At 41.4% G+C, this 12,391-nt stretch overlaps 1 protein-coding gene across 5 annotated transcripts in view; it reads left to right on the top strand.

Annotated features, from left to right (window-relative positions):
- Positions 1-11,646, top strand: part of LOC116670471 (signal-induced proliferation-associated 1-like protein 1) — a 35,710-nt gene extending 24,064 nt beyond the window's left edge. For 2 of the 5 annotated variants that reach the window (XM_032501017.1, XM_032501018.1), the window contains exons 8-21: positions 1,552-2,131; positions 3,228-3,502; positions 3,610-3,870; positions 3,983-4,126; positions 4,222-4,358; positions 4,476-4,558; positions 4,847-5,265; positions 6,271-6,462; positions 7,071-7,233; positions 7,375-7,576; positions 7,893-8,042; positions 8,240-8,357; positions 8,678-8,756; positions 9,152-11,055. In XM_032501017.1, coding sequence (XP_032356908.1) covers positions 1,552-2,131; positions 3,228-3,502; positions 3,610-3,870; positions 3,983-4,126; positions 4,222-4,358; positions 4,476-4,558; positions 4,847-5,265; positions 6,271-6,462; positions 7,071-7,233; positions 7,375-7,576; positions 7,893-8,042; positions 8,240-8,357; positions 8,678-8,756; positions 9,152-9,295 — 2,947 coding nt within the window. In that variant the 3' untranslated portion in view covers positions 9,296-11,055. Of the gene's footprint in view, positions 1-1,551; positions 2,132-3,227; positions 3,503-3,609; positions 3,871-3,982; positions 4,127-4,221; positions 4,359-4,475; positions 4,559-4,846; positions 5,266-6,270; positions 6,463-7,070; positions 7,234-7,374; positions 7,577-7,892; positions 8,043-8,239; positions 8,358-8,677; positions 8,757-9,151; positions 11,056-11,615 lie in introns of those variants that run through there. The other 3 variants (XM_032501020.1, XM_032501021.1, XM_032501019.1) reach the window with 3 other exon arrangements.
- Positions 11,647-12,391: the final 745 nt, after the last annotated feature.

The raw sequence follows: 12,391 nt of genomic DNA, 5'->3' as shown, positions 1-12,391 counted from the left end.
TATATATATATATATATATATATATATATATATATTGTAGTTAGTGGTTAGTTGAACATCATGTTCTGTACAAAAAATTAAATTACTGACACTCATCTCTTCACAAGCTGATGTGATCCTCCCCTCATTCACAGGTAAATATCTAAAAGTCACTAGGGTCGCGAGTTATGTCTCAGCAATAAGAAAATTATAGGGCGACAATGATGCTGCTCATAGAAGGGCACCATAGAGGAAAGCACTGTTCTACCTTAAAATAAATTGATAATATTGTACATCTCAAATTGGCAACCCAAATGTTATTTTATGTAACTGGGACAATGTTATGTGAAAATCTGAAACAAAAGGCTACATTTTTTCACACCTTACATGAACATTTACCAACCATTACTGAACAATTACTCATTGAGAAAACAATGGACTCACATGTATTAAAACCATTTTTGCAAGTTTAAGTTTCAAGGCAGCTGACAGTCATCTGATGCTTTATAGAAATTGGGAGATGTAACACGGAAAGGCCCCTAAACACAGTAAAACATGAACTACAAAATAACTTGGAGATAATAAAATTCAGCCTGGCCAATGTGGAGATGTGATCAACACCGTATAGGAAACATTTGGTTGGATCACTGGTTTAACTACTACCATACTCACTGTTTTTTACCATCTGACTTTGACTTTTTCAAGCAAATATTTCAATAAATCCACCAAAACATGTAATTGTTACTATTTCAGGCAGATGTAGCTTGTCCATTATTGTGAACTTTGAGAATATCAGACCACATTTTCTGATTAAAAAGCTACAGGAAAAACATGCTACACTTATTTTAGTGGGACTGCTGGATGTTTACACTTAAAGTCTCAATGTATGCAGCCAAAGTATATGTATATGTATAAACAGGCTGCCAACTAATTGAATAATACAAGCATGTTGCCCCAATTAGTAAATTAATCCCAATTTGTTTAAAAGCACACTTTGCTGAATTTTTTCTACATTAAGTCGATTTTTAAATGAACAACAATACGTACACCTGTTAAATCATTTTTAATAATCCAATTCAAGGACATCTATTGTTTGCAAATGGAATAGGAGCACTGGAGGGTAACAAGAGAAGCGCCTTACCTGTAGGAATTTTAACGCACTCCTTAATACTCACAAGTGGAACAGGGGAAGTGTCTCTCCTTGCTGTTTTACCATGTTATGTTTGTCCTCCTAATGTAACTTTCACCCCCAGCTATTTAACCATCATGGAAATAAGTTATGTTAACTTTTAGTGTTTGTTTCTTTTTCTGTGTCATATTTCAGTTTCATGTGTTTTGTGCTTTTTATATTTAATGTTATTTTATTTTGTCTTCATACATATCCAATAGTCTTCTCACTTTTTTGTTTTTGTATATTTCTACAACCATTTGTTGAATATTGTTTCATGTCAGAATCAAACCAAACCATACTTTTAAAGTGCATTGCTGCAAAGGCCTAAATTATGGATTATAATGTTTGTTAATTTACATACTATAGCCTCAAACCCTGACCCTTTTTTCCCCTTTCTGCAGTGTGGCTGTCACCCGTTCCCAGGACGTTCCTTCCTTTGGCCCACCAATCCCCAAGGGGGTGACCTTCCCCAAGTCCACTGTCTTCAGGGACTTTCTGTTGGGCAAAGTCATCAACGCTGAGAACGCAGCCCACAAGTCAGATAAGTTTGGTGCCATGGCAACACGCACACGGCAGGAATATCTTCGAGACTTAGCAGAGCGTCACGTGACCAACACTCCTGTAGAACCCTCTGGGAAGTTCCCCTTTATCTCTCTGGCACACAAACGACGGGAGAAGGTGCGTCCATACAGTGGGGCGGAACTACGGAGCCTCGGGGCCGTGACCTGGCAGGTTCATGCTGAAGATCAAGTAGCTGGTGCTGAACGTGAATGCCTGTTGGCCATTTCAAATGACTTCATCATCCTATTGGATCAGGAGGCCAAAGCGGTGGTGTTTAACTGTGCCACACGTGATGTGATTGGTTGGTCAACTGGGAGTCCCGCCTCCATGAAGATCTACTATGAGCGTGGAGAGAGTGTATCTCTGCGCTCCATCAATAACAACACAGAAGACTTTGGAGAGGTTGTCAAGAGACTGGAGGTCAGTGGGGCACCACTACTGTTTATGACAGTACATCTCATTAGCACACACCATCTGCTGTAGTTATCAGAGGTTACACTGAGCCCAACAACGCATCTCTGAAAAACAACTTGTACTGAACAGGGACAGTCCTTTTGGCTTTCACTATCTGCATGCACACTGCTTTTATCATCATAATTTCATTTTAGCTAGTTATCTGCAAAGCTTATCTGATACAGGTAACGACTAAAACAGTAGAACAAAACGTACATTTTAAAATCAAGCACCAAGTGTCGGAAAAAGGTGCTTTGTAAAGTTTTCAGTGTTATGAGTGTATTCCACTATTCTACCAAGTACCAAGAAATAGGAACTAAGTATTGTTGATGTTATAATAGCAACATAAGGGCGTAGCCTCAAATTAGACAGTCATCAAAAAGCCACAGCTTTTGTGTCGACTCTATGATTATAAGTTATGCTTAGCACAATACATAGTAATTTGGTGATATGATATTACTGAGGTATTCAGTGTGGTCTTGGTAAGGCAGTGCTTTTTGACAGAGCATTTGGATCATTCTGCTGACAATGCAGTTCTAGTTGATAGTAAGCAAAGTAAAGATTTACTTTTGTCTTCTACCAGTACTGGCACGTGCCCTTCTTTGTAAAGCAGAAATGTTTTTTTTCTTTCATGGCCTTTGTTGTGCCCATCATAACATGCATGCTAACTGTATCTAACTGGAACTCTGCTCCTTTTGTGATTTGCTACTATTTTTACTATTTACTATTCTGTGTACTAACTACCATTTTCTCATCAGTTAACTTCCCACAGGTAGAGGAAGAGCGAGATAGGGTGTCTAATGGTAGTTGTAATATACTACAGTTATAATAGGAGTGTATATAATTATTTAAATTCAAGTGCTTAGTATTTATAGTATGTGACTGAAATATGGGCCTTAGCTGGGATGGGATTAGAGCTAGCTTGAAGACGAAATATTAGTTTACCTGCAAAAACCTCTGAAGGGTTCAGTGAGAAATTGTTTTATACATTATGCATTATGTCTTCTCCTCTTTCTCTGATTTGCCCCTTTGCACCTCCACTCCCTCACTTTACTGTTTGTAGCTGTTGACCAAGGGCAGTCAGACCGCAGAGATGACGTTGCGCCGTAACGCCTTGGGCCAACTGGGCTTTCATGTCAACTTTGAGGGCATTGTTGCTGAGGTGGAGCCCTATGGCTATGCTTGGCAGGCTGGGCTCAGGCAGGGCAGCCGATTGGTGGAGATTTGCAAGGTGTCGGTGGCTTCGCTGACTCACGAGCAGATGATCGACCTGCTCAGAACCTCTGTTACTGTCAAGGTGGTCATCATCCCTCCACATGAAGACTCCACACCACGCAGGTAGAGTAGATATAGATGATTTATAGACAAAAGAGAAAGTCAGCTTAATGCTGTTGTCTGTGGCTTTTTAAAGCTGTCCCATTCTGACTGTGAACATGTGCCAACAGAGGCTGCTCCGAAATCTACCACATGCCACTAGTGGATTACAAGAACCACAAGGAAGGCATGCCCTATGAGTTAAAGTTCCCTTTCCGTCCCACCAACAACAATAACACCAAATGGCCACGCACCTCATCCAGCCCTCAAACACGCGCTGCTGGCACAGTAGGAACGCTGATCAAGGCCCCACCTTCAGACTTCAATGACCGTAACTCTGCTGTTATTCCCCGAAGTGTGTCCAGCGACGGGCGGCCCCTCAACCCCAAAAGGTTGCAAAATAAATATAATGCTGTTATAGAACAGTGCAGACACACTGAACAAAAAGCTGTCTGGCTGCTGTTCACAGTTGGTCTTTAATGACATACTTGTGCGTCATCACAGATATTCCCCAGGGAACGACAACTACGCTCTCGCCTGCTCTATTGTGATGGGTCGCACACTGCACAACACAAACTCCCCTTCCAGTCTCCCCTACACAGACGCAATGAGCTCCAACCAATGGAGGCAGAAATCTATGCCTGATGGGTAAGTTCTTCTGCCCCTTACTATGGGTTACTAATGTTAAATTGGCCTACTGCACTACCTGGCAATATGGTTGACCTTCCTCATCTCCCCTATAGGTTTAATAACAACACCTCCCGGTCCCCTGTGTCATCTATGCGGCACGTGGCAGGTGAAGGGGTCAATGGGATGAAAACGTGTTCTAGCACTGGTGTTGGATGGATCCGAACTGGGGAGGGGGACAAAACCAGTGCAGGTAAGAGGAACTCCAAACTCTGGCCTTAGTGTTAGCGCTATCATTGAATAAAACATGACTTACTGTGCTACCACTTGTCTACAGATCTCATTACCCTTATGTCTTTGCGTCCCATAGACACTGTGGTTTCCAAGGCAGTAATTCCTCGACTCCAACCGCCAGAGCAGGGCAGCCAAATGTCTCCTAACAAAAGCACTAAGGTGAGCTGGAATCAACAAGCACCATATTGTACGTTATCTCCTCGCTCCTATGTGATTGCAGGTTACAAGTTGATAAAGGAGGCCCTGGGTTAACCAGAATGATGAGGTTTTATCACTGGTAAAGATTATGTGCTTTTGAGTAAGAGCTACAACAATTCCAATTTCCACTCTTTAAATATTGACAGTGGATTGAGCTTGCAGTATCATTATGGGGGGAAATATTAAATATGTACAGTAAAAAATAACTAAAAACTAAAAATGCTAATTGGACTTCTCATCTCTGAATAGCCGGATGCTCCGTATTCATCCAGCCAGTCTAGCAGCAACACACTCTCGAGCAACGCCTCCAGCTCCGCCCACAGCGACGAGAAGTGGTACGAAGTCGGCTCACGTTCAGCAGTGCGGAGCGATCTCGAACTCAACGGATATCTTCAGGGTACCTCCACTGACAGCGGCATCGATGCAACTTCCTTCACTGCCACACAAAGCAGCACAGCTTCCTCCACTGGTGCCTTCAGTGCCAAAGACAAAATCCCATGGCAGGATGACCCAGCATGCAGCCAGAGGGCCTCCGACTCTTCACCTCCGACACCAGACTCTCTCGTTGCCATTGGAGGCAGTGAGATTACAGCAAAGAGTCCATCAGCCTTTCCCCTCGTTCCTGATAGTGGCTCCTACAGCCTCAGTGATGCTGCCTCCCACTCCAGGTGTGCTGCTGTTCTGTTTGACTCAGCTGTAGGCAACTTAGGAATTTGTGGCCTTTGCATCAATGTTTCATTAAACAGACACTGATTCATTGTAGTCCAGATATATCCTGTACTATCCCAGATGGAAAAGTCCAAAGCTCTGCATTTTGGCATTAACAAAAGGGAGAGAGGAAGAATTAAAGAAGTGTGTGTGTGTGTGTGTGTGTGTGTGTGTGTGTGTGTGTGTGTGTGCATAAGTGCGTGGTTTTGCATTTGTATGTATCTCTGTCTCCTGGTGTTCATGACAGAAAGGAAGTGCTTGATGTTGCTAGAAATGCAGACTGTGAGTTCAGCACTGTTTCCCCTCTTCTAAATCCCACTTCCTTTTGAATCAACTAAAGCTTTCCTCCCGCTCCTCTTCACTCAGCCAGAAATAACTCCGCTCTACCAGACCTGTGTATTGGCACCTTTGTTTTATAGTATGTGTGGTGCACGCACATGAGCGACACAGACACAAAACTTGCTGTTTGAAAATTCAAGCTTTTATGTCAAGCTATGGAGAACTGTTATTCGAAGTTGCTGGAAATAAAGTGCAAGGACACGGCGTCCTATTTTTTTTATCCATAAAGTTATCAGTGGATCCCATCTGCAGAGAGAGAGAGAGAGAGAGAAATACAGTAATGGAACAGATTAAGATGATCTGTTTATGTTCTGTTTATATATGCAACCACTGCTAACATATTTTGACAGTTTGAACTAGAAAAAAAGCCATCTGATGGAATTAATTTTCAGCTAAATAATAGATATTGATGCTTCATCAATCATGCCAATTGAACCAAGGCCAAAATAAAATTTAAACAATTGAAACCCTGACAAATGACTAGCACTGTACTGACACTTCTGCAGCCACGTAATCTGTTCTTGGTGCTTGTATGTTTTTATAATTATATAAAAATCAAAGGCTGACACTGATGACTTTCTTTTTCATACATACTGTATGTCTTACCTGCGTCCCTTTTTCTTCAACACACTCAGTTCTGGCCTCTCAGGGAGTCCGATGGATCAGGGGCAAGACGAGGCAGCGGCTGCAGCCACTTCACCCACATCACCAGGGACCAAGAGTTTCTATCCTCGTCAAGGAGCGACTTCGAAGTACTTGATTGGCTGGAGAAAACCTGGGGGAACCGTCAACTCTGTGGAATTTGGAAGCACTCGCAAGTAAGATAGGAACTGTCTTCTGCAGAGCTGCATGTTTGATCATTCAGTGTAGAAATAGGTCCCACTGAGAAACTGGGGAAAGGACTAAATGTTATATTTTGTCTTTCAGACCGCTCACTTAATACTACTTTTCTAATTTGGCCAACACTGCCACCATGTGGTTTTAGCTGTGTTTTTAGTGGTTTTTTTTAATTGTGTGGGTCCCAGAGAAGGGTGACTAAACACAATATAATTTTTTAGGCAGCATACGTCTCATTGTTTGGCCCAAAGGGCGATTGCATCATTTGTGGTTGATGACAACTGCTGTTTTTACACTGTACAGCTGCTGAACAAACCACAGTTATTCCTGGTGAAGCAATAGAGTGGTGAGAGAATACAGTAGAGAAGTGTGGTGCCAACGTCACAAAGACTGGTTGCAGCTCAGTATTATTCACAGATTCCAATCCAGTCTCAGAATTCAAACTGGTGACCTTTAATCATAGACCTTCTTTGTTGTTGATGTTCTTGGCCACCACCTCCATTACCTTTGCATTCTTATTTTCTATATAATTTGTGTTATTTGGATTTAAGAGGTATCTCTCTGAGTTGAATCTTGCTTTTATCTCCAGACGGCACCAGAGTGATGGTCTGCTGGGTGGTCAGCCGCAGCTCAGAGCCAATCTCCGGGGTTCCCAGTCGCCCCAGAGGCACACTGCCAAGTCCAGCTTGGAAGAGGATTTGAAGAAGCTCATCACACTTGACAGCCCTCCACCCACTACAAGTGAAGAGAAGGTATTGAGGAAGGCTGTGGCCTAACTGCCTAGACTAACTCTATCAACATAGTACAATGATATCTCTCCAGGGGTACTGGATTTGTAAAATGTTTGTTTTACCTTAGTCCTGTAATTTGTCTGTTTCCATCCCCATCTGAAGCCAATGTTTCCGGGTCCGCTAGCGACTCGTCGCTCCCTCCAGAGAACCCTGTCAGATGAGAGTATTTACAGCAGGCAGAGAGAGCCATCCTCTAGTGGACAGCGTGACACGCCAACTGACCTTCTGTTCAGCTGCTCCACCGTGCCACGCTCTCCCACCAATCGCCATGGACCAAGCCGGCGAGCATCACACAAATCCCTGGGTGAATGTTCAGTATTTAAAGCTGATCATAGAGGAGGTGGCAGTGTGATACATGTTGCCCTGTGAACCTTTGTTTGTTGTTAGAAAAAAGTAATGAAGTAGGATAATGTGATTTATACATAGTCTGTATATAATAAGGTTTGTAAACTTTATCTCAAAAACAGAAAATAGACACTTCAACGCTTCAAATGTCACCTACAATCTCAATTTAAAGGGACCATCACTGTTGGTTGCAATATTTCTCAATTTTTCTGTAATTGGAGAACAGATACAAATGCTGTCCACTGTGGTTTACTTTGATGTTTCTCCTTCCATAGGAGACTTGTCAGCCCCAGAGAGCTTAGAGCAGGAGCAGGAGAGGAAGAGGCAGCAGCTGCAGGACGCTGTCCTCATGCCGCTGCCTGACACTGGGGCAGATGGCCCGCTGGACTGGGCCCACCTGGTAGATGCTGCCAAGGCCTTCGAGGGTAGGCACATGTTGTGTTTTAATTTCCTCCTCAAAATCATTGGAACTGAAGGTTAATTACTGGTGTTAATTTTCAGTAGTAGGTGTGGCAGAAAATCCCAACTGCCATCTTTATCCTTACCAGAAGAGGGCACTGTTGGTCTATATTTGTTCTCTCTCCAACTCTAATGATATGTCTTTTAACTGTTTTTTATTCAGAGCAGAGGCTGGTCTTCCTAGCAGCCCAAGAGGAGAGCTCTGTGGCTGAGAGTGCAGCAGCCACCAGTCCCCAGCAGGCTGAGCCTCAGGCAGCCCCGCTGAGACAGCCCTCACCTGGGTAAGAGGCCTTCCTGTAGGTTATGGCGTGGGACGAGTGTTTGCTTTAATCATTTGGTGTCCAGCACTGTGCCACAAAACGCCATGCAGATTTTACTCCAATAAAACACTACTGCAGCTGGTATCACAAATTAGCCCTCCGCTCTGGTTGACTGCATGCTAAACGGTAAAATCAGCAACTATAGTGTATAGTGAAAATGAAAGTAAACCTCCACAGGACTGGGGAAAAAGGCAACTGTTGACTGATACACAGCTTTAATCACTGCTTTACTCTGTATCACTGTTCATTTCAACAAATGTCCTGGTTGTCCTTTTTCACAGAGAGATTCCGGCCTGCCTGATGGGGAAGGTCAGCCAGCTAGAGTCAATGGTGAAGGCACTGCAGGAGGACTTGAAGAAGGCGAGTCATCTTTCAATAAGAGGGAGATCTCTTAAAAGAACAAACACACAGGCTTAGACTGACAACGTGAAATATTTAATTTGTTAATTGTTGTCAAAAAAATGGGGCTTAGTCCAGTAAGTATCACGCAGCTGTTAGGCTATAGACAACTCTACCCAAGATCAAAGACTAAATTACATTTTGTTTTCATAGCTTTTTTTTTTTATTATTTCTTAGAATGGTGTTTTCCAGACAAGGTTTTCTGTAATAAAGCAATAACTGGAATCATGTTCTTGCAAATTTTAACATAAGCCCTATTGATGAAATTAAATCACATTAATAGGGAAACCAGCAAGTCTGTTGTTGAACCTCAAACCTGACGTTACATTGCTCACACACGTCTTTGTCGCCACCAGGAGAAGGATGCCAAGGCATCACTGCAGGCTCAGATCCAGAGCTTGCGGGAGGACAACCAGCGTCTCCTGGAGGAGTCCTACAGCGCCTCAGCCAAGCTCAAGAAGTTCACAGAGTGGGTCTTTAACACCATTGACATGAACTGATGCACACAGAGGCAGACTGCTCTACATTAGGAGTTTGACCATTACGCAAGCTGATCTGAAACTTGGTTGTTCAGTGCTGCACAAACAAAAAACTCAACAACATGAACTGTTTCTCTCTGGCTTTTACAAACCAGTGCCAACTTGAATTTACATGTCATCCGTCTTTAGCCTTGCAGATCTGTGGTATAATCACCATGAAAGAGTGGGGAATAGAAGGGGAATAGAAGAACTGTTTGTCAGTTTTGAGCAGCATGCACTCCCTTCCTTAGAAATTTCACAAATATGATGCTTTCAGTCCAATCTAATAGATTGTTGGTATCCTTGCATGTCAGAGACAGCAAGATGTTGAAACTAACCTAAAGGGATTTAAAGTTCCTGTCCCTATGTAGCTCCCCCAGCTAACCTAATTACAAGCCAATTTCCACTTAAAAAGCTCCAACCCAATTTTAAAGCAGTTCCTGCAAGAGTTTGTTCCACATTCCTCTGCTAACACTTTCTAAGAATGAAGCGTGTTGTAAATTACTTGCTGTTCAATTTTACCCATTCAGTGACAAGACTGATTATTTTTTTATTGCTAACCAAAAGAAAAAGTACTATATGAGGTAAAAGGAGATGTTGGCCCCCATAAGTCATCATGCTTTTTTGGTAGCAGTGTGGGTAGACAGACAGACAGACGAACAGACAGACCCTCTGCATAGCACATATCATATCTGTAAACACTGTTAGGTCAAGTCTGTGTAATCATATCAAATGTTTAACTTCTAGAGGGTTAAAGGAAAGTAAAAGTTGTACAGGACTACTGGTCAGCTGATGAAAAGAATATATTGTAAAATCACACAACAAAATGGGTTCCATAAAGAGAGAGAGAGTGTTCAGTTCACTGTCACTTATTCGGATTATTGTAAATATATTTGACGTTAACATTTATTTTCTCACTTCTGCCCTCGATATGATGTGTGGAGAGTATTTATGACAAAGATGATGGCCAAGATAAGAAAAACAGGCGAATACGGTTAGAGATGTGCATGTACTTATGATAGTCAGTCTCCTATAATATATAAAATATATATATATATATACTTTAACTCCAAACTGAGTTTAACAGAAAAAGCTAACTTTTGATCCAAAATACTAATTCTTATATTTTTTGAAAGTCCTTATGCAGTGGATTGAATGACAGTACCACCTAGTGTTGCCCTCCGTACATAGCATGCTAAAAGACCTCAATCTGATCCTTAATTCTCTCAATAGATTAAATCGGTACTGCTCAATATGATTACATAGTAAGATATTGTGTAAATCTTGAAATTCCAGCTACAGAGTTCTCTGTAGTGTGTAAATCTGCTTGTAAGCCCGACCTCAATTTGGTCTGTAGTAGACCAAACAAAGACCTTATTTAAGCCTTATAACTGTTTCCTTTTGTATTCAGATACTGTGCAACTGTATATAAGGAGAATTTGATATGCATCAGAATTTGCACCTTCGTTCTTTTTTTATTGATTCTTTTTTTATGTATTTCTGCTTTACTGGCTAGGATATAGTGGAGAGTGAAAGGAACAATATGGAAGACAAACAGGGGAGGCATAAGACAGGACAATGATCATGAGCCGGACTCAGATGAAAGAGTCCCAGGCGCCTAGCACAGCAGATCGCCCCTGCACCTTCATTCTTAACATGTGTGAGAGCATGTGATTCTGTTTCCATTGAGCTGTGATGTGTAAAAATGTTTATATCTATTAAAAATATTTTGTTGAATTACACCTTGTCTCACATTGTGGTCTTTTAGCGTAGCATATAATGTGATTTAGACAACATTAGTATCAGTATAAGACAGGTTTCCTAAAAACAGGAAAAGTAATTTAACTGCTTGGGCCATCTGAGGTAAATGGATACCTGGTAGGAGGTGGTTGCCTGCTGTTGTGATTAACCGAGAGCTGCTGTTTTTTTTTTACTAAAAGGCAGGATTACACAAGAAGTTGCCCTGACACTGATGGACCTTGATCAGACAAAGTGATGGGTGAGGATAGGGCTGCAACTAACGATTATTTTCATTATTGATTATTTTCAAGATTATTCGATTAGTTGTTTGGTCAAATGATGACAAATGTTGTGTGTTTTTCCAAAGCCCGTCCTCAAATGTCTTTTTCTGGTCCACAAATCAAAGATTATGCAGTTTACTGTCACAGAGGATGGAAGAAACTATAGAAAATATTCACATTTAAGAAGCTGCAATCATATTTATTTTTTTTGTATATAAAACTTAACTCAAACAATTAATCATCAAAATAATTGGCAATCGATTCATCAATAATCTCTGTAGCTCTAGATGTGGATAACCTGAGAGACACCAATATGAAGAAATGTATGATGTTGTATCCAAGAAATGACTGGAGCGTAATGTCTTGCAGAGTCACGGCCATTGTTGAGTTATAAAAAAGTTATAAACTGTGTATTATGCAGCCAGGATGGGATTAATATAGGCCTACATGGCTATAACATTACTCCAATTTAAAGCCCAGATTAAAAATATCCGTTTTACCAAAAAAAAAAGAAGAAAAAATACCAAAACAGATTGCCATTCAAATATTTTTGCCATTTTAATGTTTTTCTCTTGCTGCTTTGCTAAATTCTTACATTACCTTTGGCTGAACTTCGGAACACACTGCAGACAGCCTCCCATCTCCTAAATTACATTGACAATACATCAGGAGGGGATTTCTGCATTGTTAGTATGAACATAAGAAGAAATTACAATGACCAATATCTTTTTCAACATACATATAGGCATTCGGATATTGTTGTACGACATACTTGAACAATTGTGAAAGGTTCTTTCGACAATGAATGTCTCCATATGTCATGTGTGTGGCCATTAGTGTTGCTCTCTGGCAGTGGCGTGGCTGTGAATGGTCTGCTCAATAAGTTAGCATTAATGCAGATTATAACAGGGCTGGCCCCTTTAAAGCAGATTAGAGAACTCCCTGTCTATCTTCTGTCTGTCTGTCTGTTACCTTGTTAATGAATGCACTCCATAATGCCAGAGCAGCTCATGGGACAGGAAGATACGCTGATTGTAGGTCACTGCAGTGTGGTTTA

The sequence above is a fragment of the Etheostoma spectabile genome, chromosome 20 (assembly GCF_008692095.1).
Source record: "Etheostoma spectabile isolate EspeVRDwgs_2016 chromosome 20, UIUC_Espe_1.0, whole genome shotgun sequence".
Classification (NCBI taxonomy): Eukaryota; Metazoa; Chordata; class Actinopteri; order Perciformes; family Percidae; genus Etheostoma; species Etheostoma spectabile.
Note: the sequence above shows the minus strand (reverse complement) of the source record. Positions and strands in the feature narration are given on the sequence as shown.